This window comes from Oncorhynchus keta, chromosome 29 (genome assembly GCF_023373465.1).
Source record: "Oncorhynchus keta strain PuntledgeMale-10-30-2019 chromosome 29, Oket_V2, whole genome shotgun sequence".
NCBI lineage: Eukaryota > Metazoa > Chordata > Actinopteri > Salmoniformes > Salmonidae > Oncorhynchus > Oncorhynchus keta.
In genome coordinates, this window is record NC_068449.1 from 29,933,323 (window position 1) to 29,961,003 (window position 27,681).

Sequence of the window (27,681 nt, forward strand, 5' to 3'; positions counted from 1 at the left end):
GAGGAAAAAAAACATGCAAGATAATGACCCCGGAATTGGTTTAAGGAACAGTAGTTGATGTCCGGGTCAATCCAACAAACGTTGTTTTAAGACACCTCTTGGTTTACTGAATGCATTTTGAAAAAAAAATATTCGAGGACTACAAGAAAAGTACAAAGCTTTTTTTCAGTCTTTTATTCTTTTTCACATGCTATAGTTTCATTGACGAACACTGTATTGACAGGTCTGTGAAGATCAACCAGTTCTAAGTGGGTCCTTATTTTGCCTTGGTGAGACACAGCCACTTCTGTGGAACTTCATAAGTGCATCTCTGTGCCCCATTCTCATCATAGGGGATGTGCCAGGAGCCTCCATTTGTCTGGACAATGGTGTCATAACTTAATATCCTCTGGAAAAAATGTACAGAACACAAGAATTGTAATAAACATACACAGGCCATATTTAAAAAAAAATCAATATGCCTTTTAGGTCCTCATGTAGACAACAGATACTATGCATTGATGTGTAATAAATAAGCAAGCTCTATCTCCCTGTTACTCTCACCTGGAATCGTACTCTCTTTCCCGGGGTGTAGCTGCTCAGCACCAGCTGGTGGCCTCTCTGCCACTTGAAGAAGAGGCGTCGGGTGGCACCGTCTGGCAGGCAGGCCTTGTGGTCCCTCATCAGGTCCCGGCTAACAAAGTTGCAGTGGTTCCCAGAGTGCAGTGTGGCATACAGCAGGAAAGGGTCATCCTCAGAACTGACAAACAACCAGAGGTGTCAACATCCAAACAAACCCAAAGAATACACATTGGTTACTTTACCCAATGTATTGCACAAAAACATATATTTTCCTTTAGTTATTCTCAATGAGATAAAGTCTCTTTTGCAAGAGTGACCTGTACTCTTATAATATGGATATGAATGATCTACCAGAAAGCTATGGTTTGAAAGACACATAGGGCTGAACTCACATGTTGTCAGTGAAGAAGCAGTGGGCCTTCTGCTGGACCAAGCTCATGTCATGTCTGTCCCAGCTGCGTGAGGGCCGCTGCATATGCTTCCTCCCCAGGACCAGGATGACCAGGCCCTGGCGCTCAAGCTCCGACACCACCTCCAGGAGCTGCATAGAAACACCAACACGATTAGTCATCATCACATACAGTGCATTCGGAAAGTATTCAGATGCCTTGACTTTATCCACATTTTGTTACGTTACAGCCTTTTTCTAAAATGAATTAAATATATTTTTTCCCCCCTCATCAATCTACACACAATACTCCATAATGACAAATTGAAAACAGGTTTTTAGACATTTTTCAAAAATGTATTAAAACTAAAATATAGAAATACCTTACTTACATAAGTATTCAGACCCTTTGCGATTACACTTGAAAAATAGCTCAGGTGCATCCTGTTTCCATCGATCATCCTTGAGGATGTTTCTACACCTTAATTTGAGTCCACCTGTGGTAAATTCAATTGATAGGACATGAAAAGGCACACATATATAAGGTCCCACAGTTGACAGTGTGTCAGAGCAGAAACCAAGCCATGAGGTCGAAGGAAATGTCCGTAGGGCTCCGAGACAGGATTGTGTCGAGGCACAGATCTGGGGAAGGGTACCAAAACATTACTGCAGGTCCCCAAGAACACAGTGGCCTCCATCATTCTTAAATGGAAGAAGTTTGGAACCAACAAGACTCTTCCTAGAGCTGGCCGCACAGCCAAATGGAGCAATCGGGGGAGAAATCCCTTGGTCAGGAAGGTGACCAAGAACCTGATTGTCACTCTGACAGAGTTCTATAATTCCTCTGTGGAGATGGGAGAACCTTCCAGAAGGATAACCATTTCTGCAGCACTCCACCAATCAGGCCTTCATGGTAGAGTGGCCAGACGGAAGCCACTCCTCAGTAAAAGGCACATGACAACCCGCTTGGAGTTTGGCAAAAGGCACCTAAAGACTCTCAAGACCATGAGAAACAAGTTTCTCTGGACTGATGAAACCAAGATGGCCTGAAACCTGGCACCATCCCTACAGTGGTGGTGGCAGCATCATAATGTGGGGATGTTTTTCAGTGGCAAGGACTGGGAGACCTGTCAAGATTGAGGCAAAGATGAACGGAGCAAAGGACAGAGAGATCCTTGATGAAAACCTGCTCCAGAGCGCTCAGGACCTCAGACTGGGGTAAGGTTCACCTTCCAAAAAAGAAAATGATCCTAAGCACACAGAGAAGACAACACAGGAGTGGCTTCGGGACTAGTCTCTGAAAGTCCTTGAGTGGCCCAGCCAGATCCCGGACTTGAACCCAATCGAACATCTCTGGAGAGACCTGAAAATAGCTGTGCAACAATGCTCCCCATCCAACCTGACAGAGCTTGAGAGGATCTGCAGAGAAGGGGAGAAACTCCCCAACTGTGTGTGCCAAGCTTGTAGTGTCATACCCAAGAAGACTCAAGGCTGTAATCACTGCCAAAGGTGCTTCAACAAAGTACTGAGTAAAGGGTCTGAATACTTAAGTAAATGTGTTATTTTATATAAATTTGCTCCAATTTCTTAACACTTTTTGCTTTGTCATTATGGAATATTGTGTGTAGATTGATGAGGGACAAAAACAATTTAATCCATTTTAGAATAAGGCTATAACGTAAGAAAATGTGGGGGAAAAAATCAAGGTGTCTGAATACTTTCCGAAGGCACTGTATATGGCGTCATATGGGTGAGCAGTTTGAAGCCTTCAACGTTATGAACAGAGTTCCCCATGGTGGCAGTGGGGTTATGGTATGGGAAGGCATAAGCTACGGACAACGAACACAATTGCATTTTATCGATGTCAATTTGAATTCAAAGATACCACAACAAGATCCTGAGGCCCATTGTCGTGCCATTCATCCGGCCCCACCAACTCATGTTTCAGCATGATAATGCACAGCCACATGTCGCAAGGATCTGTAAACAATTCCTGTAAGCTGAAAATGTCTCAGTTCTTCCATGGCCTGCATATGGGATGCTTTTGATCGACGTGTACGACAGCGTGTTCCAGTTCCCGACAATATCCAGCAACATCGTACAGCCATTAAAAGGGAAAGGGTGATACCTAGCCAGTTGTACAACTGAATGCCTTCAAATGAAATGTGTCTTCTGCATTTAACACAACCCCTCTGAATCTGAGAGGTGCGGGGTCTGCCTTAATCGACATCCACACCAGATATTGACAGGTTTCTGATCCACGCCCGTGACAGCCGTGCCACGAGCCACACAATAAAACCCCCTGCCTAACAAATATCCCTTTCATTTTATGTCCTCATTTTGCACTATATACTGTATATGGCGATACATATAATATATTATATACAGTGGGGCAAAAAAGTATTTAGTCAGCCACCAATTGTGCAAGTTCTCCCACTTAAAAAGATAAGAGAGGCCTGTCATTTTCATCATAGGTACACCATGACAGACAAAATGAGAAAAAAAAATCCAGAAAATCACATTGTAGGATTTTTTATGAACTTATTTGCAAATTATGGTGGAAAATAATGATTTGGTCACCTTCAAACAAGCAAGATTTCTGGGTCTCACAGACCTGTAACTTCTTCTTTAAGAGGCTCCTCTGTCCTCCACTCGTTACCTGTCTTAATGGCACCTGTTTGTACTTGTTATTAGTATAAAAGACACCTGTCCACAACCTCAAACAGTCACACTCCAAACTCCACTATGGCCAAGACCAAAGAGCTGTCAAAGGACACCAGAAACAAAATTGTAGACCTGCACCAGACTGGGTAGACTGAATCTGCAATAGGTAAGCAGCTTGATTTGAAGAAATCAACTGTGGGAGCACCCCAGTATCTCTACCTGCACATTCATCTTCTGCTGATCTACCATTCCAATGTTTAATTGCTATATTGTAATTACTTCGCCACCATGGCCTATTTATTTCCTTAACTTACCCCATTTGCACTCACTGTATATATACTTTTTGTTTTATTTTGTTCTACTGTATTATTGACTGTATGTTTTGTTTATTCCATCTGTATTTGTATGTGTCGAATTGCTACGCTTTCTCTTGGGCCAGGTCGCACAGCGATGCGGTAGAGAGCTCGATTTGGCCTTTGCGTGCCTACCGAGGCTCCGCAATTGCGTCACACCATCCACACGGTCTCCGACCACATTTTTGGATCAAACATAAATAGGCTTTTACAGCCTCATGTCTGCAGCATGGGATGCCGCGGTGTTCTGGTAAAGGAGGCCCAAACGGAATCTCAGGCTTAAAATAGGGTTCCGGTGGGGCGTTGGGAAATGACAACACTCTGTTCAGTTTAAAATAGTGAAGTACAGTTATACATTGATATCGTGTACTGTTATTGTTAAAATAATTATTGTATTTAAAAACATGATCTAAACGTTATATCATTCTTGTTATAATGTAAACTTGATGGTTTGCAGACTCCCCTTGGACCAGGGAATGGAACTGGCCACTCTCCTTATAGTCTGCCTTCAGGTAGTTGATTTTTGGTTTGTGTACGTTCTGTTCGTGTACGTTCTGTTCCTGCACGTTGGATCAAAGTTATTTTTTAAGTTAAGACTGTATAGGACAGTCCGTTTTTCATTTCAAATAACGTATCCCTTTGTATATTTTAAAGCACTTTGGTTTATTTCCTTGACATAATTTGTATTTTCTAAGTTTTGAGAAATAAAACCTTTGTCAGTGGTGTGTATTAATGGATGCCAGGGAAGCCATGCTTCCCTAAAAAATGTGCCAATAAAAAATGAAAATAAAAATGTATCTCTATGTATTTCATAATTTTTCTTCAATTCGCAAGAGGCTTAATGTATCTCACCGGAGAAAGCATCCGAGCGAGCCAAACAGTGCCCCACTGTCTCTGTGTAGGCCATCTATCTGATGCGGTCTGGTCCAACTTAGTATAACCTTGTTGCTCCCAGTAGCATTGAATGGGATGCAAGGGAAGCCAGTGAGCATTTGTCCTCCCTTGTTAAAAAAAAGTATAAAAAATGATCAAATCAGCATTGAGCTAAACTGAGCGAGCTCAACTGTGAATGGTCCTGGCACACCAAAAAAAGTGACAAGGGAAGCCAGCTTGGATTTTGGCGTCACTCCTATCAAATCGCATTGAGAGCATACGCCATTGAAATAAACCATTTTAATTGTTGCATCATGTTGTGTTGTTGTCCTCCGGTGACCAGCTAGCTAGCTAAAATTGGCCCTTTCCTAAATTAGCCATGGATGTTGATAGGGATTTGGACTTGTGATTTTACTTAATTCTCCAAACTGGCCAATGATTATAACTGCTATTCTGATCCAGCCATTAATTCATACATTGTTGTGCCCCTGGCCTGAGAGGATGGAAGTTCAATATGTAGCTAGATGTAGAAGGCTAATGTTAACTAGCTAACATTGCCCATGAATCTAAGTTAGGCTAGCGAGCAAGCATTTTAACCAGGTAGCCTAGGACAACAAAAATAAAAGTGTGTACCTAATGACCGTTTCGTCAACGTTAAAATACACACACACACACACATGTTCACACACAGAAATCAGAACCATGGGCAGCCACATCATATTTAGCTTACGTTGATTGGACTAAATTGTTTTTGGTACCTTTTAGTTATTACTGTATTAGATGAAGCAGAGGTGATTTGATGATGTTGAAATGTTGAAGTTGAAATGGAGCTGGAATAGTGGAGGCAGCTCCTGTTTTCTTTGAGACTTGAGGTAACTCTCTGTGGTTCTAAATCAATAGTTGTTTAGTGGTCCAAAAATGTCGGAAACATTAACTTGCTTGACCAAGCTGTAGGTCATGTAACGGTCTGTTACATGCAATATGCTTTGAGGACTAAACCAGACAGAGGTTGCTTTCCGGTTTTGTGACAAAATAAAAGGTATGGTTGAATTTATTCTGCCACTGTGTCTTCTTATTGTCTGCCTTTAGGCATATTAATTAACAGGTTATAGAGCAAACAACGCAATTATCACAACACATATGTTATAATATGCTATTTTTTCTGGCTTCCCCAGTGAATTTACCCACACACCGCTACTGACCCTAATATTGTTTGCACCCTAATAAGTTGTCTCTCGTTGCCTGCTTGGTCATCCCGGACAGCCCTTACATTTTTTTAAGGTATCTGTGGCCAATGATGCATATCTGTATTCGCAGTTCATGTGAAATACTGATTTCCTTATATGAACTGTACCTCAGTAAAATCTTTGAAATTGTTGCATGTTGCATTTATATTTTTGTTCAGTATAATAATAGTTTCACACACATGCAAAAACTCTGACTATGTCCGTTTGTATGTCTGTCTGATGTGGTTGAGAATGCAGACGAGTGGGTTGGGGAGATGTGACCTTTAGCTGATAACTAGGACAGAAGTCAGCACCACAAATACACAAATACTGATTTTAGTCATATTACAATGGAAGAGAAATCCCCTCAATAAGGCATCAGAGTCTGTATGTGTGCTGAAACAAAGCTACATGTGCTGCATTTATAGAAATACAGAACTGCTGTATTTGAAAGCTGGGAGCAGGTTATTCATATCTACTCTAGGCAGTAAGTGCCAAGAGGCCACAGTCCCCCCTGCTCCTCACTAATGCTCAGCTCACCTGTCAGAGAAACAAGAGGCTAAACAGCTGTGGGGAGGCGGAGGGATTATTCACACTGTGTGTGTGTTTGTGTATGCATGGCAGACTGCTGGCCAGACTGTGGTGACTAAGGGTTCTGCTTACAGAGCACAGATATAATACTCTGTGGGTTTCTTCGGCTATGAGCCCATGGTTAAATAAATATACACAGCACTAAAAATATACCCATCTTTCCCACATGAAAAAGTGTTGTCATTTATTAACAGCCTCCCATAGCCCCATGCAGCCGTGACAAAGCCATCTCCTCTGTGTCTCAAGTGGGAGAAGCACATGGGTAACTTATGTGGGCTGGCATTACAACTTATTCATTTCATTGGAATTCAAGACGGATATTTGGCTCTTTCCGAGGGGTCTATACATGCTGGCGTGGCTGTGCACTATATCATCCCCTAGTAGCAACCGGGTAGAGGGTGCAGACATACCGTACATCCTGTCCAGAATGACTTAATTGTACTGAGTTACAAATACAAGATAGGCACCCTTTATATTCCGTTACTAGGAATTCGTAATATTGACAGTGATTCCAGCCTTAGTCATCAGTGGGGGAAAAAGTCATTTTCTCCCACTGATTCAACCCAAGTCTGAGACGTTCGAGAGTATTTGCTTTCATGATGATGACTGATGCCCGACCACTCAAGTGGTAAAAAAGTTCAGATTTAGGAAACATCCCCTGCATTGGAATATTGCTTTTGATTGATGCTGACTGTGGTTTGGTTAGTGTGGAAGACTGAGTAAAGACGAACAGTGAGTCAGTATGAACCTAAACACACTGAAATGGAAGTGGTAACACCAGCTGTGCATTTGCACTATGTTCTAATAGCTACTGTATATAGGTTGCAGTCTAATTGCACTGCAGAAGGCACATCACTAGTAGTGCTGGGAAATTGCCAGTGACCTTACGATATTATCACTTTACTTACGCGCCGATACGATATGTATTGGGATTCTCACAATGCTATATAAACTCAGCAAAAACCGAAACGCCCTCTCACTGTCAACTGCGTTAATTTTCAGCAAACTTAACATGTGTAAATATTTGTATGAACATAAGATTCAACAACTGAGTCATAAACTGAACAAGTTCCACAGACATGTGACTGACATAAATTGAATAATGTGTCCCTGAACAAAGGGGGGGTCAAATTCAAAAGTAACAGTCAGTATCTGGTGTGGCCACCAGCTGCATTAAGTATTGCAGTGCATCTCCTCCTCATGGACTGCACCAGATTTGTCAGTTCTTGCTGTGAGATGTTACCCCACTCTTCCACCAAGGCACTGGCAAGTTCCTGGGCATTTCTTGGGGGAATGGCCCTAACCCTCACCCTCCGATCCAACAGGTCCCAGATGTGCACAATGTGATTGAGATCCGGGCTCTTTGCTGGCCATGGCAGAACACTGACATTCCTGTCTTGCAGGAAATCACACACAGAACGAGCAGTATGGCTGGTGGCATTGTCATGCTGGAGGGTCATGTCAAGAAGAGCCTGCAAGAAGGGTACCACATGAGGGAGGAGGATGTGTTCCCTGTAACACACAGCGTTGAGATTGCCTACAATGACAACAAGCTCAGTCCGATGATGCTGTGACACACCGCCCCAGACCATGACGGACCTTCACCTCCAAATTGATCCCGCTCCAGAGTACAGGCCTCGATGTAACGCTCATTCCTCAGACGATAAAAGCAAATCCGACCATCATCCCTGGTGAGACAAAACCGCGACTCATCAGTGAATATAACTTTTTGCCAGTCCTGTCTGGTCCAGCGACGGTGGGTTTGTGCCCATAGGCGACGTTGTTGCCATTGATGTCTGGTGAGGACCTGCCTTACAATAGGCCTACAAGCCCTCAGTCCAGCCTCTCTCAGCCTATTGCGGACAGTCTGAGCACTGATGGAGGGATTATGTGTTCCTGATGTAACTCGGGCAGTTGTTGTTGCCATCCAGTACCTGTCCTGCAGGTGTGATGTTTGGATGTACCGATCCTGTGCAGGTGTTGTTACACGTGGTCTGCCACTGCAAGGACGATCAGCTGTTCGTCCTATCTCCCTGTAGCGCTTAGGCGTCTCAGAGTATGGACATTAAAATGTATTGCCCTGGCCATATCTGCAGTCCTCATGCCTCCTTGAAGCATGCCTAAGGCACGTTCACGCAGATGAGCAGGGACCCTGGGCATCTTTCTTTTGGTGTTTTTCAGAGTCAGTAGAAAGGCCTCTTTAGTGTCCATAACTCTGACCTTAATTGCCTACCGTCTGTAAGCTGTAAGTGTCTTGACGACTGTTCCACAGGTGCATGTTCATTCATTGTTTATGGTTCACTGAACAAGCACGGGAAACGGTGTTTAAACCCTTCACAATGAAGATCTGTGAAGTTATTTGGATTTTTACGAATTGTCTTTGAAAGACAGGGTCCTGAAAAAGGGACGTTTTTTTCTTCTTCTGAGACATATATATATATATATATACAGTATATCACAAAAGTGAGTACAATACACCCCTCACATTTTTTTTTTAAATATTTGAGTATATCTTTTCATGTGACAACACTGATGAAATGACACTTTTCTACAACGTAAAGTAGTGAGTGTACAGATTGTATAACAGCATAAATTTGCTGTCCCCTCAAAATAACTCAACACACAGCCATTAATGTCTAATCCGCTGGAAACAGAAGTGAGTACACCCCTAAGTGAAAATGTCCAAATTGGGCCCAATTAGCCATTTTCCCTCCCCGGTGTCATGTGACTCGTTAGTGTTTACAAGGTCTCAGGTGTGAATGGGGAGCAGGTGTGTGGACAGGTTCCACTCAGAACAGGCCTCGCCATGGTCGACCAAAGAAGTTGAGTGCACGTGCTCAGCGTCATATCCAGAGGTTGTCTTTGGGAAATAGACGTATGAGTGCTGCCAGCATTGCTGCAGAGGTTGAAGGGGTGGGGGGGTCAGCCTGTCAGTGCTCAGACCATACGCCGTACACTGCATCAAATTGGTCTGCATGGCTGTCGTCCCAGAAGGAAGCCTCTTCTAAGGATAATGCACAAGAAAGCCCACAAACAGTTTGCTGAAGACGAGCAGACTAAGGACATGGATTACTGGAACCATGTCCTGTGGTCTGATGAGACCAAGATAAACTTATTTGGTTCAGATGGTGTCAAGCGTGTGTGGCGGCAACCAGGTGAGGAGTACAAAGACAAGTGTGTCTTGCCTACAGTCAAGCATGGTGGTGGGAGTGGTCTGGGGCTGCATGAGTGCTGCCGGCACTGGGGAGCTACAGTTCATTGAGGGAACCATGAATGCCAACATGTACTGTGACATACTGAAGCAGAGCATGATCCCCTCCCTTCGGAGACTGGGCCGCAGGGCAGTATTCCAACATGATAACGACCCCAAACACACCCCCATGACGACCACTGTCTTGCTAAAGAAGCTGAGGGTAAAGGTGATGGACTGGCCAAGCATGTCTCCAGACGTAAACCCTATTGAGCATCTGTGGGGCATCCTCAAACGGAAGGTGGAGGAGTGCAAGGTCTCTAACATCCACCAGCTCCATGATGTCGTCATGGAGGAGTGGAAGAGGACTCCAGTGGCAATCTGTGAAGCTGTGGTGAACTCCATGCCCAAGTGGGTTAAGGCAGTGCTGGACATGATGGTGGCCACACAAAATATTGACACTTTGGGCCCAATTTGAACATTTTCACTTTTGTTGCCAGCGGTTTATACATGAATGGCTGTCTGTTGAGTTATTTTGAGGGGACAGCAAATGTACACTGTTATACAAGCTGTACACTCACTACTTTACATTGTAGCAAAGTGTCATTTATTCAGTGCTGTCACATGAAAAGATATACTCAAATATTTACAAAAATGTGAGGGGTGTACTCACTTTTGTGATATACTGTGTGTGTGTATGTAGATAGATATATAGATAGATAGATAGATAGATAGTGATTCGGGACAGTGATTATGTTGTGATTTAATGTTCAAAACATATTGCTCACCATATGTCTGCTGCAGAGGGACAATAGAGAGCCATGATAAACGGAATTTTGATCAGTCAATAAAATGAAAGTGCTGAAAACTGAGGACGGCTCACCTCTCACAGTTCTGGGCGACTTTAACCTCCCCACGTCTACCTTTGACTCATTCCTCTCTGCCTCCTTCTTTCCACTCCTCTCCTCTTTTGACCTCACCCTCTCACCTTCCCCCCCTACTCACAAGGCAGGCAATACGCTTGACCTCATCTTTACTAGATGCTGTTCTTCCACTAACCTCATTGCAACTCCCCTCCAAGTCTCCGACCACTACCTTGTATCCTTTTCCCTCTCGCTCTCATCCAACACTTTCCACACTGCCCCTACTCGGATGGTATCGCGCCGTCCCAACCTTCGCTCTCTCTCCCCCGCTACTCTCTCCTCTTCCATCCTATCATCTCTTCCCTCTGCTCAAACCTTCTCCAACCTATCTCCTGATTCTGCCTCCTCAACCCTCCTCTCCTCCCTTTCTGCATCCTTTGACTCTCTATGTCCCCTATCCTCCAGGCCGGCTCGGTCCTCCCCTTCCGCTCCGTGGCTCGACGACTCATTGCGAGCTCACAGAACAGGGCTCCGGGCAGCCGAGCGGAAATGGAGGAAAACTCGCCTCCCTGCGGACCTGGCATCCTTTCACTCCCTCCTCTCTACATTTTCCTCCTCTGTCTCTGCTGCTAAAGCCACTTTCTACCACTCTAAATTCCAAGCATCTGCCTCTAACCCTAGGAAGCTCTTTGCCACCTTCTCCTCCCTCCTGAATCCTCCTCCCTCCTGAATCCTCCCCCCCCCCCCCTCCCTCTCTGCAGATGACTTCGTCAACCATTTTGAAAAGAAGGTCGACGACATCCGATCCTCGTTTGCTAAGTCAAACGACACCGCTGGTTCTGCTCACACTGCCCTACCCTGTGCTCTGACCTCTTTCTCCCCTCTCTCTCCAGATGAAATCTTGCGTCTTGTGACGGCCGGCCGCCCAACAACCTGCCCGCTTGACCCTATCCCCTCCTCTCTTCTCCAGACCGAGCGAGAGAAAGAGAGGGCCGAGCGAGAGAGAGAGAGGGCCGAGCGAGAGGGCCGAGAGAGAGGGCCGAGAGAGGTGGGTGGGGGCTATATGAGCTTTAGTCAAAACCAGACACAAATCAGCCATAGTGGAGGTCAGTGAATGTTCTAATTGTGGTCTGCAACAAACACAATCAAACAGTATACATGTCCTCACCAATTTGCCAGAAGGCCTCTGACAATAAATACCTTTCAACATCACACACTGGTGTCCACCACAAACCTAGCGACTAGACACCACAAACATGGCAGACTAAATTCCACTCCATGGGGACTTCCTTCACCATTGAACGGAGTTTGGTCCACTACAACAAACCCAGCTTCCGGCATTTGATTGCGCCACTAAATCTCTCGAACGCTCTTAAAACAAGTGTGTTGTAATTGAATGAACGCTGGAATTAAATATCAACAAAGAAATGCCTCAAGACACCTTTAAGCCATCTCTGTGGCAGTGGAAGTTTAACTTTTCAGGACACAAATGTGTCCAAAAGATATTAGCATATTGAAAGTACATGTTTGAAAAGGCAGAGTTGCATATCATCAGGGTTGGGGAGTAACGGATGACATGTAGTCCGTTACATGGAAGTGATTACAAAAAAACGAACGGTCATCCATTTCCAGCAAAAATATTGTAATCTGGTTACAGACACTTTTGAAAAACTAGATTACTTTAATGATTACTTTTAAATTCAGAAAGGATGTTTGCGGAAAACAAAATCTTTGACACTTCTCTCCAGATGAAATCTCGCGTCTTGTGACGGCCGGCCACCCAACAACCTGCCCGCTTGACCCTATCCCCTCCTCTCTTCTCCAGACCATTTCCGGAGACCTTCTCCCTTACCTCACCTCGCTCATCAACTCATCCCTGACCGCTGGCTACGTCCCTTCCGTCTTCAAGAGAGCGAGAGTTGCACCCCTTCTGAAAAAACCTACACTCGATCCCTCCGATGTCATCAACTACAGACCAGTATCCCTTCATTCTTTTCTCTCCAAAACTCTTGAACGTGCCGTCCTTGGCCAGCTCTCCCGCTATCTCTCTCAGAATGACCTTCTTGATCCAAATCAGTCAGGTTTCAAGACTAGTCATTCAACTGAGACTGCTCTTCTCTGTATCACGGAGGCGCTCCGCACTGCTAAAGCTAACTCTCTCTCCTCTGCTCTCATCCTTCTAGACCTATTGGCTGCCTTCGATACTGTGAACCATCAGATCCTCCTCTCCACCCTCTCCGAGTTGGGCATCTCCGGCGCGGCCCACGCTTGGTTGCGTCCTACCTGACAGGTCGCTCCTACCAGGTGGCGTGGCGAGAATCTGTCTCCTCACCACGCGCTCTCACCACTGGTGTCCCCCAGGGCTCTGTTCTAGGCCCTCTCCTATTCTCGCTATACACCAAGTCACTTGGCTCTGTCATAACCTCACATGGTCTCTCCTATCATTGCTATGCAGACGACACACAATTAATGTTCTCCTTTCCCCCTTCTGATGACCAGGTGGCGAATCGCATCTCTGCATGTCTGGCAGACATATCAGTGTGGATGACGGATCACCACCTCAAGCTGAACCTCGGCAAGACGGAGCTGCTCTTCCTCCCGGGGAAGGACTGCCCGTTCCATGATCTCGCCATCACGGTTGACAACTCCATTGTGTCCTCCTCCGAGAGCGCTAAGAACCTTGGCGTGATCCTGGACAACACCCTGTCGTTCTCAACTAACATCAAGGCGGTGGCCCGTTCCTGTAGGTTCATGCTCTACAACATCCGCAGAGTACGACCCTGCCTCACACAGGAAGCGGCGCAGGTCCTAATCCAGGCACTTGTCATCTCCCGTCTGGATTACTGCAACTCACTGTTGGCTGGGCTCCTGCCTGTGCCATTAAACCCCTACAACTCATCCAGAACGCCGCAGCCCGTCTGGTGTTCAACCTTCCCAAGTTCTCTCCACGTCACCCCGCTCCTCCGCTCTCTCCACTGGCTTCCAGTTGAAGCTCGCATCCGCTACAAGACCATGGTGCTTGCCTACGGAGCTGTGAGGGGAACGGCACCTCAGTACCTCCAGGCTCTGATCAGGCCCTACACCCAAACAAGGGCACTGCGTTCATCCACCTCTGGCCTGCTCGCCTCCCTACCACTGAGGAAGTACAGTTCCCGCTCAGCCCAGTCAAAACTGTTCGCTGCTCTGGCCCCCAATGGTGGAACAAACTCCCCACGACGCCAGGACAGCGGAGTCAATCACCACCTTCCGGAGACACCTGAAACCCCACCTCTTTAAGGAATACCTAGGATAGGATAAAGTAATCCTTCTCACCCCCCTTAAAAGATTTAGATGCACTATTGTAAAGTGGCTGTTCCACTGGATGTCATAAGGTGAATGCACCAATTTGTAAGTCGCTCTGGATAAGAGCGTCTGCTAAATGACTTAAATGTAAATGTAAATGAAAACGAATTGGCTCCTTATTTAAAAAGAAGAAAATAAGCTATGAAGGAAAAATACTGGAGTTTTGGTGCAGATACAGCCAACTTCCGCTAAAATGATATTGAGATATTGTCAGAACAGTACAATATATCATCAAAAAGAATATCCCCGTCGGCCTCCCGAGTGTCGCAGTGGTCTAAGGCACTGCATCGCAGTTGCTGGCTGTGCCACTAGAGATCCTGGTTCGAGTCCAGGCTCTGTCGGAGCAGGCCACGACCGGGAGACCCATGGAGCGGCACACAATTGGCCCAGCGTCGTCTGGGAGGGTTTGACTGGGAGAGATGTCCTTGTACCACCGCGCTCTAGCGACTCCTGCGGCGAGCCAGGCGCATGCACGCTGACACGGTCGCCGGGATTACGGTGTTTCCTCCGACACATTGGTGTGGCTGGCTTAAGCGGGCATTTTGTCAAGAAGCAGTGCGGCTGGGTTGGGTCGTGTTTCAGCAATCAGACAAGACTAACTACCAACTGGATACCACAGAATTGGGGAGAAAAAGGGGTAAAAATAAATAAAATATTATCCCAAAACGTAACTATCGTCCCCCCCATCACTAATCAATAGCACAACACCACATCCTTAAATGTCAGATCAATGGTGCCAACTCAGAACATTTCATAACATTGTTGTTCTGGACTCACATTCGCAGAGAACTCACCGTCTGAGACTGGTTCCCTTTGATGCCAATGTTGGCCACATTGAGTCCATCTATGACCACGTCAAAGGCCGGCTTCCGCTTGACAAAGTTCTTGAAGCTCTCCAGCTCCTAGGAGAGGGAGAAACACTTGGTTACCCAAGCTTCAGGTTTACATATGTGGTTAAATGTTTTATGCTTCCATTTGAAATGTTTGTGCATGTCAAGTCCCTATTATATTTAATATTTTTTAAATGAAATGTCTCACAGCTATCAGATGATCCATGAGGGGGTGGGAAATTCACATACTAATTCACACACAAAAAAAACTTGAAAGTCTTGAGCACCAGCTGGTCTGTACAGAACAAGGAGGAACTTCAGTAGCAGGGCAAGATAAATCAAATATGGCATGGTCAATATTTACTTAACTCGACAGCCAGGACTTCCCTCTCGCTCTTGTTTTTCTTTCATTGTTTCCGTTTCAATGGGAACCTGGACTGGCCTCAGATATAAATCTGGCAATACACAGTACAGCGCAGAATTTCTGGATAGGCCACATGTCAACCCAGGCCACACCTCCACCTGTCTGTCTGTCTGTCTGTCTGTCTATCATGTACATTCTACACTGCATGTATGCATAGGTCTCTCATGTTGCTGTCACTGCTGCTTAGTACATAGGAAATAGAGATCCACTGACACATGAACGTTATGAGTGGAAATACTTTTTTTAGATTGTGACATACATGGTCAGTCTTGTTGCATTCTCAGGAAACATGGTGTATATATATTAGCATCTATTTGTGATGAAAGAAATGGAAGAAAAACAGATTGCGACATACATAAAAATATATTTTTTAAATTCATTTCATCACATATAGATGCTAATATATTCACCATGTTTCCTGAGAATGCAACAAGACAGACCAACTACAGCCTACAAACCAACACATAATGTGGTATAAGTGTCCATTATCCAATACTGTAGCCCATGGAACAGGCCAGTACTTTCACTTCTTTGTCTCTGCTAGCAAAGAGCCTGAAAAATCCCCTGACACAACCCCAATACAATACTAAAGTCCACCGGAACAACAGTAAAGTACTGTATACCCCTGAGAAAAATAATACAAAAAAAAACTGTAGCAAATTTAGCTAAAGCTTTTGACTTTGTAAGCAACAGCATCACAATGAGACATCTATATGGGACGGAAAGAGGAATAATATTTGGGGAATCCCTGTGGTGCAGAAGGGAGAACGAGTTCTGCAACTAAAGGACATTAAGTATTGAAGAGACATTCAGGCCCTGTTTCAGGCCATAGACATTCTAATACATCATTAGGCCTCTGGGATAAAGGCAGGATGTTAACATCTCGTTAACCAATAGTCTGGGGAAGAGCTTACTTTCCCCTTTACTTCACCTCTACCTTATTAACACAGCTTGTTGTGTTGCTATCTGCTCCCCTGCAGCACTAGCAGTTGTCATGGCAAGTTGGGACTGGAAGAACTGGGAATTCCCAGAGGTTGTAAGGTCACGTGACTTGTGCTGAGATGTTGTTTTTGATGGAGTCAGAGACAATGGATCTCCACTCTAGTTCCATTGTGGAGGGAATGGGTTTAGCTGAGCATAGCATGGCAACCACCCAGTTACACTTGATAGGAGGCACCTTTGCATCTCTCCAGAGTTTCTCCCTGGTAGAGAGAGAATATTTCATATTTGATGGCTCTTCTTCATTGTTCTTGCATAACTGAGTTTTCCACATGGAAAAAGGAGACAATGCTGAGAAACAATTTTATCAACTGCTCATCTGCAATACTGTCTGGAACCAATAAAATGTCTAAATCACCAAGGAACCTACACTACCATTCAAAAGTTTGGGGTCACTTAGAAATGTCCTTGTTTTTGAAAGAAAACTATTTTTTTGTATATTAAAACAACATCAAATTGATCAGAAATACAGTGTAGACATTGTTGATGTTGTAAATGACTATTGTAGCTGGAAACGGCTGATTTTTAATGGAATATCTACATAGGCGTACAAAGGCCCATTATCAGCAACCATTACTCCTGTGTTCCAATGGCACATTGTGTTAGCTAATCCAAGTTTATCATTTTAAAAGGCTAATTGATCATTAGAAAACCCTTTTGCAATTATTTTAGCACAGCTGAAAACTGGCATTATTTAGACTAGTTGAGTATCTAGAGCATCAGCATTTGTGGGCCAGAAACAAAGACGTTCCTTCTGAACCTCATCAGTCTATTCTTGTTCTGAGATATTAAGGCTATTCCATGCGAGAAATTGCCAAGAAACTGAAGATCTCGTACAATGCTGTGTACTACTCCCTTCACAGAACAGTGCAAACGGGCTCTAACCAGAATAGAAAGGGGCCCTGGTGCACAACTGAGCAAGAGGACAAGTACGAGTTCGAGACGCTCGAGCGCGATGAGCCAAACCCTCCCCTAACCCGGACGACGCGGGGCCAATTGTGCGCCGCCCTATGGGGCTCCCGGTCACGGGATCCAACCCCAGGCTGTAGTGTCGCCTCAGTACTGTGACTTCACAGACATGTTCAATCTCTCCTTGTCCTAGTCTGTAATCTCAACATGCTTCAAACTGATCACCATTGTCCCAGTTCCCAAGAATTCCAAGGTAACCTGCCTAAAATACTGTAATCATCCTGGCACTCACATCTGTAATTATGAAGTGCTTTGAAAGGCTGGTCATGACACACATCAACACCATCATCCCAGACACCATGGACCCAGTCCAATTCGCATACCACCCCAATAGATTGACAGATGACGCAAAATGTCAATTCACACTGCCCTCTCCCACCTGGACAAGAGGGGAAAAAACTATGTGAGAATGTTGTTCAGACGACAGCTCAGCGTTTAACACCATAGTCCCCTCCAAACCCATCACCAAGTTGGGGACCTTGGGACTGAACACCTTCCTCGGCAACTGGACTGCCTAACGGGCCGGCCCAAGGTGGTGAGAGTAGGCAACAACACTTCTGCCACGCTGACTCTCAACATGGGGGGCCCTCAGGGGTGTGTGCTTAGTCCACTCCTGTACTCCCTGTTCACCCAAGACTGTGTGGCCACGCACAACTACAACATCATCAAATTCGCTGGCAACACAGCGGTGGTCGGCCTGATCACCGATGTCGATTAGACAGCCTACAGGGAGGTCAGAGACATAGCAGTGTGGTGCCAGGACACCAACCTCTCCCTCAACACTAGTAAGACCAAGGAGAACAGGACTACAGGAGAAAGAGGGGAGAGCACGCCCCCATCCACATCGATCGGGCTGTAGTGGAGCAGGTCGTGAGCTTCACGTTCCTTGGCCTCCACATCATTAAGGACATAACATGGCCCACTCACACCTGCACAGTAAGGTGACCACATGTCCCAGATTGTGCAGGACAGTCTTACATTTTCGTCCTTGGTCCCGTGTCCCACAATCATGTCCCACATTTAATCAACAAATTCAAACACTACTAATTTAGAAAAAAAAGGTTAAGGGGGGTCACACAGACAGACTACATTGTCCAGCAAAATCATCCTGTTGTCCCGCATTTGGGTATTTTAAATGTGGTCAGCTTCTACCCCATGCCATAAGACTGTTAAATAGTTAATCAAATGGTTACCCGGACTATCTGCCCGGACCCTACTGTCTCTATGCAAACTCACAAGACTATATATATATACACACTATATACACACACTACACTGACACTTTCATACAAAATGCAAACACATACACTACATAAGCACACAAACAGACACAAAACAAAACACACAAACATACACATACAAGAGTTCAATCTTGGTTTCATCAGACCAGAGAATCTTGTTTTTCATGGTCTGAGAGTCCTTTAGGTGCCTTTTGGCAAACTCCAAGCAGGCTGTCATGTTCCTTTTACTGAGGAGAGGCTTCAGGCTGGCCACTCTATCAAAAAGGCCTGATTGGTGGAGTGCTGCAGAGATGATTGTCCTTCTGGAAGGTTCTTGGGGACCTTCAATGCTGCAGAAATGTTTAGGTACCCTTCCCCAGATCTGTTCCTCAACGCAAACCTGTCTCAAGAGATCTAAGGACAATTCCTTCGATCTCATGGCTTGGTTTTTGCTCTGACATGCACTGTTTTAAAAACCTGTTTTCGCTTTGTCATTATGTGGTATTGCGTGTAGATTGATGAGGAAAAATGGTATTTAATCAATTTTAGAATAAGGTTGTAACGTAACAAAATGTGGAAAAGGGGAATTCTGAATACTTCCGAATGCAATGTATCTATCTGAAATACCTCATACAAGCAATAATTTCATGGTAAATTCTATACTCGTTGTATGTAGCACGTGACCACTAACATTTGCATTGATATCTTAATAGCATTAGGCTATACAGTGACATTCCACGTAACTGTATTCAATCCAACCTCCCAAAACAAAAATTGTAGATAAAAATACATGTGGCTGTTCCACCGGTCTGTCATCTCCCTCTAGTCTAAAGCGCGAGGAACAGGTTGTTATGTTATGTTCTATGGCTGGTTCTAGATTCTAAAACCCTGCAAGCCAGGATGTTCCCTGTCAACCTGCTGCAAAATGTTGACCTTTATATCCTGGATAGTTACAGAACAACAATAATATCTTACTTCTCAGTGCAAGACTATGTTATGCTTATTATAGGAATTCACCTCTGAAAGTATTAATTGGGACAGACAGAGAAATAGGCTAATATAAAACAGTGCTGCACCACAAACAAAACATAACAAGTGGGTTCTAATTTTTAACTTGAATCATAGACAAAATAATTTAATTAAAAGATGGTACCGTTGCTTTTCTATTTATTCTAAATGCATTTTTCTTGCACTCTTTCATGTGATAGACTATACAATGAAGTTGAACCTTGCAAAGAAAACACCAATGCTGCATAGGAGCAAAGCTCCAGCCCCAGGACTGAGGGCGTTAGTTTCGGCGCACGCACACACAAACGCACATATACACACACAGGGACTTTCCAGGGTCACTCATGTGAGAGCCTGTTGAGGGTTGAAATGTGAAACTCTTTTGTGCAGCTTATATGACTTCAGCAGGCCAAAAAAATGTCCAAGCTATGCCCAGATATAAACAAAACTAATGTTACCTAAAGCAACAAAGAGGGATTACAGCTCAGAACACGGACTTAATGTATTACAGTTCATCCTGACATGCAATCGAGTAATCAAAAGAAAATTGAATTTCCCCAAAAAACTGCCATGAAATAGCCTATCACTTTATTATACAATATACACTGAGTGTACAAAACATTAGGAACACCTGCCCTTTCCATGACGTACTGACCAGGTGAATCCAGAGGAAAGCTATATGATCCCTTATTGAAGTCACTTGTTAAATCCACTTCAATCAGTGTAGATGAAGGGGGGAGACAGATTAAAGAAGGATTTTTAAGCCTTGAGACATGGATTGTGTATGTGTTCCATTCAGATGGTGAATGGACAAGACAAAAGATTTAAGAGTCTTTGAACGGGGTATGGTAGTAGGTGCCAGGTGCTGCTGGGTTTTTCACACTCAACAGTTTCCTGTCTGCATCAAGAATGGTCCACTATCCAAAGGGATATCCAGCCAACTTGACAACAACTGTGGGAAGTATTAGAGTCAACATGGGCCAGCATCCCTGTGGAACACTTGACACCTTGTAGAGTCCATGACCCCACAAAGTAAATCTGTTCTGAGGGCAAAAGGGGGTGCAACTCAATATTAGGAAGGTGTTCCTAATGCTTTGTACATCTGTACAAAAATTATATTTCCCATGAAACAGTCTCTATAAAGGATAGTTCCCATTGCGCTAACACTAGCGAGCATTGGCTTGTGAAACTACCTCTAACTTCCTTCCTACTCGACAGAGACACAAAACATTAATCCACAAGTTTATTTGACTCTGGGAAAGTAGATACAGGGCCACATTGCCAAAATCCCAAAGTATCCCTTTAAGCCAAAACAGATTTAACACAGTAGTTCTCAGTGGTGGAAAAAGTACCCAATTGTCATACTTGAGCAAAAGTAAAGATATCTCAATAGAAAATGACTCAAGTAGAAGTGAGTCACCCAGTACAATACTACTTGAGGAAAAGTCTAAAAGTACTGCACAACAACAACACTTTCTGTGGCAAACAGAAGCAGAAGGATCTCTGCATCCCATTTAATGAGTGCAACAGAGGCGGTTTGGTGATCCATGCATGTGATGAGCAACCTTGCCTGAAACCGGTATCAGCTTGACTGATGCGCTTTCTAACCCAGGTATCCTCTGTGCCCGACAATGCAACTTTTCAGGTCTCAGACAAGTTACTCATCACACAAACATGGTCACTGATCTGCCTGTGTTACACTTCAACCCCTTTTGACCTACTCTTTGAAGAGACCCATCCAAGCCACAGGACCAATGCCTAAGCTTTAGCTCAACAGGCTAACACAGTCAGAAACATGTTAACCTTATAATGACTACCCTTGCCGGAGACTTAAAACGTACACGTCTAACACAAGCTAACACATGTCAAACTAACACGTCTTCAGGTCTCAGGCAAGGTTCTCATCACATAAGCATGGATCACCAAACCACGCTCTTTTGATGAGTAACCTTGCTGGATCTAGTGTAGCAGATAGGGAGCTGTGAAACTCACTCCTCACTCTGCGCAATTAAAGAAGGCCTCTCCATATGAGCTGAATCACGGGGAAGCAGTACTCGCTACGCAGTCAACACCTTTACAATGGTGCCACTGGACTTGGATCAACAGATGCGCTGGTTCAACAACTGGGGTCGCTGTGGAGTGAGTTTAGGGGGTGAATGTAGCAGATCGGGATCTGTGAAACACACTCATAGGCCTGAAGTGTCGCCACCTTGTGCAGTTGAAGAAGGCCTTTTTAAATATCTTGGTTGGTTGGAACACTTCAGGAGGGCGGTCAAGTATGTTTGCAAGGCAGACGTCCTGTGTTCGAGTCTCAGTATGAGCTGAAATCAGGGGGATGCGGTACTCGTTAGGCAAGCAATGTGTCATCCTTTACATTAAACTCATGAACGGATGCCTATAGGGTTTAGCTAAGTGGGCTAACACACAGAGCAGGGTAATATGGGTATAAATCCATATTGTGATAAACTGCCTCAATTGATGCAATAACGATTAAATAGAACAATATGTTCGTAACAATGTGCAACTGTTTTGTTTGTTATTATCCTTTAAACTACTACTACTACTAGTTTGATGGTTGTGGCCATCAATTGTCCCATTAAGAATCAGCCATATCAGCAAACGTATTTAATTTCAAACTTTACATTTCTATGGTATGGGCTACTTACCGTAATGAACGATATCAGCTAAATGCATGCAATAAGTGAAAGATATGGACGGTGTCCCAGCTCTACTAACAAAGTCTTGTGACATGCAAGAGCCCTGGTTCAAACCCAGTCAGTCACAAGAACCAGATTAAATAGGGAGTGGAACAGCTATCCTTAGAAGGGCTATGACAGGGCTATTCAACTATATTCTACTGTGGGCCAAATTGTTGACACTCCTAACACGGCCTGTGATCATCATAGCAGGAAACAGAAGGCACGTCCACGTTCCAGAAAGTCTTTACTTTCAGGAATGGGGTTATAATAGCTTAGAGACAAATTCACAGCAACGCACAGTATTATACAGAGCCAAGATCGCATGAAACTCCCTTCCATCTCCAATTACTCAAGCAAACACTTTTCTTTTTTTTAACAACATCTCATGGAACGGCAGGGACTGTGAGGGGACACACACTCACACACAAACAAGTACATGCACACACACACGTTTTTGTTGTTGTTGTATTGTTGTGGTTGTATTGTTTGTATATAGCTGTATTTTACATTTATGTGACTGTTCTTTGTTACTTGTCATGTTTCCTGTTTTTTGTGTACCCCAGGAAGAATAGCTGCTGCCTCTGCAAAAGCTAATGGGGATTCAAATAAACAAATACTTGTATGTTTCCTACCATGCATCTGAAGAGTTCTTATTGATGAAACATAAATGACCACATATAGGACAATGACAAATGGAGGTAAACTAGTTACAGTACACTTATTTTGACCTGAGAAGAGCCTACAAGCAGCTATCTTGATGATAGCTGCTTGTAGGCTCTTCTCAGGTCAAAATAAGTGTACTGTAACTAGTTTACAATGAGGTGAAACGAGTCTTCACCAGTAAAGGGTCAAATGTATTTTGTCACTTACATATTGACCAGCCTTTACCAATGTTTGAAATGTGTGGTTGTGCTGACTGACTCTAAGAGCGGGCTCAGTGCCGATGCAGAGAGAGAGACGGGGAGATACATGTTCTGCAACTGGAAATCCCCATCATCTCATCTAATTGTGGGACAGGCCTGATCCCTTGGAGGACGACTTGCTATTTTAAGCAGTAGACCCCCAAGCTCATACAACTGGCCCTCATGCAGCAAAATATCTTGTTTAATTCAGGAGATAAACCCCTAAACAACAGCAAACCCTAAGAGTAAAGCAAGATCAGCCCTGAACAACACTGAATCATGAAACACTGCATTTAATGGCTGAAAAGTTTGACCAATACTTAAAAAATCTAGCCCCAAAACATCCAGAACCAAAATAATAGTTAAATCCAAAATAAAACTTTGCCATAGGTTTTTCATATTTCTTGTGCAATTCACAATGTGTGCATGTGGAGAAACCTGCAGTGCTTGTCGTTGAATTCACATGTGCAGATTTAGTTTGATACGACACTAGCACTGTCTAGTGGCCATTGTACGCAACTATTTTCTGCTGTCGAACTACACAACTTCACAAATATAAACGCAACATGTAAAGTGTCGGTCCCATGTTTCATGAGCTGAAATAGAAGATCCCAGAAATGTTCCATAAGCACAAAAAGCTTATTTATCTCAAATTTTGTTCACAAATTTGTTAACATCCCTGTTATTGAGCATTTCTCATTTGCCAAGATAAGCCACCCACCTGACAAGTGTGCAGTGGTGGAAAAAGTACCAAATTGTCATACTTGAGTAAAAGTAAAGATACCTTAATAGAAAATGACTCAAGTAAAAGTGAAAAAGTCACCCAGTAAAATACTACTCGAGTAAAAGTCTAAAAGTATCTGGTTTTAAATATACTTAAATAACAGAAGTAAATGATATTGCAAAAATATACGAAAAATATACTAAAGTAAACATACAAGTGTAAATCCTTTCAAATTCCTTAAATTAAGGAAACCAGACTGCACAATTTTCTAGTTTTTAAAATGTATGGATAGACAGGGGCACACTCCAACAGTCGAACATAATTTACAAACAAAGCAGTCCTCCAGATCAGAGGCAGTATGGATGACTAGGGATGTTCTCTTGATAAGTGTGTGAATTTCACCATTTTCCTGTGCTGCAAAGCATTCAAAATGTAACAAGTACTTTTGGGTGTCAGGGAAAATGTATGGCGTAAAAAGTACATAATTTTGTTTCGGAATGTAGTGAAGTAAAATTCGTCAAAAATATGAATAGTGAAGTCAAATACAGATATCCCAGAAAACTACTTAAGTATTACTTTAAAGTATTTTTACTTAAGTACTTTACACCACTGCAAGTGTGGCATATCAAGAAGCTCATTAAATGGCACAATCATTACACAGGTGTATCTTGTGCTGGGGACAATAAAAGGCCACTCTAAAATGTGCAGTTTTGCCACACAACACAATGCCACATATGTCTCAAGTTTTGAGGGAGCGTGAAATTGGCATGCTGACTGCAGGAATGTCCACCTGAGCTGTTGCCAGATAACTGATTGTTAATTTCTCTACCATAAGCCGCCTCCAACATAATTTTAGAGAATTTGGCAGTATGTCCAACTGGCTTCACAACCGCAGACGGTGTGTATGGTATCGTGTGGGCAAGCGGTTTGCTGATGTCAAAGTTGTGTCAGCAGAGTGTCCATGGTGGTGGTGGGGTTATGGTATGGGCAGATATGAACTACGGACAACGAATACAATTGCATTTTATCGATGGCAATTTGAATTCAGAGATACCGTGACGAGATCCTGAGGCCCATTATCATGCCATTCATTCGCAGCCATCACCTCATGTTTCAGCATGATAATGCTGAATAGTTTCAATAGTTTCGCACAGCCATTGAGGAGGAGTGGGACAACATTCCACAGGCCACAATCAACAGCCTGATCAACTCTATGTGAAGAGATATATTGCACTGCATGAGGCAAATGGAGGTCACACCAGATCCTGACTGGTTATCTGATCCACACCCTCACCTTTTTTTAAGGTAGCTGTGACCAACAGATGCATATCTGTATTCCCAGTCAAATCCATAGATTCGGGCCAAATGTATTTATTTCAATTGACTGATTTCCTTATATGAACTGTAACTCAGTAAAATCTTTGAAATTGCTGCATGTTGCGTATATATTACAACCAACTGTACTCAAAAGGATTGGCTGACCAATTACATAAAGCTGACCTGTAGTGTAGACAATTTGCATAATGTGTGTGGACACTATCAATGCAGAGATAGAGGACAAGAGGGAGACAAACTAAGAAAAAGAGGTTCCCAAACCTCTGGAGTGGTCTTATTGAAGACGTCTCTGCCTTGGATCACGTCCTCCATCACCCTGTCTTTGAGCTGGGCGTACTCCTCCCGACTCAGCTGGATGGACTCCAGCTCTGCCTGGCAGCTCCGACACACTCCCCTGGTTAAAAAGGCAAAGGTAACAGGGTCAGAGGTTAATAAAGAATTTCAATTTTCCAGCCATCTAGGTTTCGAATAGAAGTAGAAGAATTATAGAAGAAGTAGTGTATGAAGTGCTGATTCAAACTCTGAATTCATTAGGTCTAATGGTTTAATGAAGAAAATGAAAATAATGTTTATGTTGTTACCTGGGGTCTACGGTGGACCAGCTTCCAATCCACTTCTGTTCTGGAAGACTGGCAGGAGAAGATATCATAATCAAACCAAAATAGGCACAGCCCATGCTTTGTCCCAATAACATTGTGTGATTGTAGGGGTATTCAGTAACCTATATTCAGGACTTACCTCTCAAACCAAGCTTTGATATCTTTAGCCAGAGTCTCCTCGGGATAGATTTGGTTGTCCCTCATATGGAGCAGGATGGATTGCAGCCCGTCCTCGTGGCCCTGATGAGAGAGACCACACTGGAACAGGGCCTGCCATGTCTCCTGGTTGGGAATGAGGCCCTTCTCCATCAGCTCAGCATACAGGGCCCAGGCAGTGTCACCATCACCATGCAGCACCGCCCCAGCGATGGTATCGCCGTAGTTACGCGGTGATGGCGTGATGGCCCTCTTGATGTTCTCCAGGATGGTCAGCGCCTCCTTCCAGCGTTCTGTCCTGCTGAAGCCCTTTATGAAAAGGCTGGAGGCTCCAGTGTCTAATGTCCTGAACCGGCTCCTCATGATATCATACATGTCAAACACCTCAGAGTGATGGCCGCTGCCGACACACAGGGTGAGGTACCGCAGTAGCAGCTCGTAAGACAGTGTACCGGTATCCATGGCAACATAGGCCAGCAGGGACTTGGCCACGTTGATGTCTGTCCCATCGGCAAGCATTGATGACATCATCCGGACGTCAAAGCGATCAGGATTCGGTGAAGTCAATTTTAGGCTCTTCCATTCTGAGGCAGTGAGAGGGTGGTCTGGGGGTTTCACTCTCTTGTTCTTTCTGGGGAAGTCTGGTTCCTCCTCAGCCCTCTTCTTTTGGTATTCAGCAGTTCTCTTGGCTGTCCCAGAAGCAAACACTGACTTGGGAAAAGGGAGCCTCTCTCTGATATTGAATTCTCTCTGTCTGTCCTCTTTCCTGTTGTTACCTGCATGTCTACTCCCTCCTTTAGTGCATAAAAGCCTGGAACTAACTGATAGCTTGCTAATCACATTATTCAGGGGAGTAAAGCCAGCTGGATTAAAGAGTGGGCTAATGTATTTCAGACATATTCTTGTTTTTAATATCAGGAGGGAGCTCATAGTTAGTAACAATATACTACACCTGTACACTGTCAGATGTGATGTCTCATGTCTGTGTTAAACAAAAAAAACAGTCAAGTGAAGTCAGGGATACTTTAAGAAATTAGGTTCAAACTAATTAGCTAGCTAGAGACTTTAATTGACATTGCCTATAAACAAACAACCAGCATGCCAGTTTTATTCTTTTGATAAGGAGTCGGGAGACCCAATATCTACATGCACTTGTTTTGGATGATAATTTGGCTAAATAAATGTAGCTAAATAACACTTTACGGAGTATTCACCTGCAGAAGAAGGCATGTCTGTGATCAGAAAGTCGCATTTGATGACGCCACAATCGTGAGACATTGGAGTTCAGAGGTCACGTCGAAGCCGACCAATCCCAAGCGAGCTACGATTGTTTAGACATTTTAGACGCTGGAGTTATCATAACTTTGGTTAGCTAGTTTTCATGTTATTACGAATAAACAGAAGTAAAATGTCAAACGATAAGGTAGTGCACTGGAAAGAGCTTTTGAAAAGAGGATTGGCATCCTCCATTAATGGTTTGCTGCATCCATATATTGGTTTTGTTTATTTAACTAGCTAGCTAGGCAAATTTCATAGAAACCTGAATATCTAGTTAACGTTACTTATTTATGTTTGAGTAAGAAGTAGCTATCCAGCTAGATAACTAACTACCGGTAGCCACACTAGCCAACTACCCACGTATTTCAATGATTGAACATTCACACAGCCTTATAAAGTTCTGTTCACATGAGAGGACTGAGGAAAAGAAAGTAGACGAGACAATACTTTTCACAGAGTAAGAAGCACAGAGAACTACAAGAACATT

At 43.9% G+C, this 27,681-nt stretch overlaps 1 protein-coding gene across 2 annotated transcripts; it reads right to left on the bottom strand.

Annotated features, from left to right (window-relative positions):
- Positions 1–151: 151 nt before the first annotated feature.
- prorp (protein only RNase P catalytic subunit) lies at positions 152–27,555 on the bottom strand. 2 transcript variants are annotated; one of them, XM_035743241.2, is made up of 8 exons: positions 27,131–27,555; positions 25,900–26,898; positions 25,743–25,790; positions 25,423–25,555; positions 14,846–14,953; positions 954–1,102; positions 544–739; positions 152–388 (listed from the first exon to the last, which is right to left on the bottom strand). In XM_035743241.2, the coding sequence occupies exons 1-8, from the start codon at positions 27,166–27,168 to the stop codon at positions 257–259; spliced, it is 1,803 nt and encodes a 600-aa protein (XP_035599134.1). In that variant the 5' UTR covers positions 27,169–27,555; the 3' UTR covers positions 152–256. The 2 variants fall into 2 exon arrangements, with proteins under 2 accessions (XP_035599134.1, XP_035599135.1); XM_035743242.2 differs by having other exon boundaries at positions 25,900–27,180.
- Between the last annotated feature and the right edge of the window lie 126 nt (positions 27,556–27,681).

Bases quoted from the DNA above. Each gene is read 5' to 3' on its own strand.
- prorp (XM_035743241.2), bottom strand. From the start codon at position 27,168: ATGCGACTTTCTGATCACAGACATGCCTTCTTCTGCAG. The intron at 26,899-27,130 runs GTGAATACTCCG...TGTTTAACACAG, and splicing joins AGACATGCCTTCTTCTGCAG to ACATGAGACATCACATCTGA. The intron at 14,954-25,422 runs GTTTGGGAACCT...TCCCTCTCCTAG, and splicing joins TCAATAAGACCACTCCAGAG to GAGCTGGAGAGCTTCAAGAA.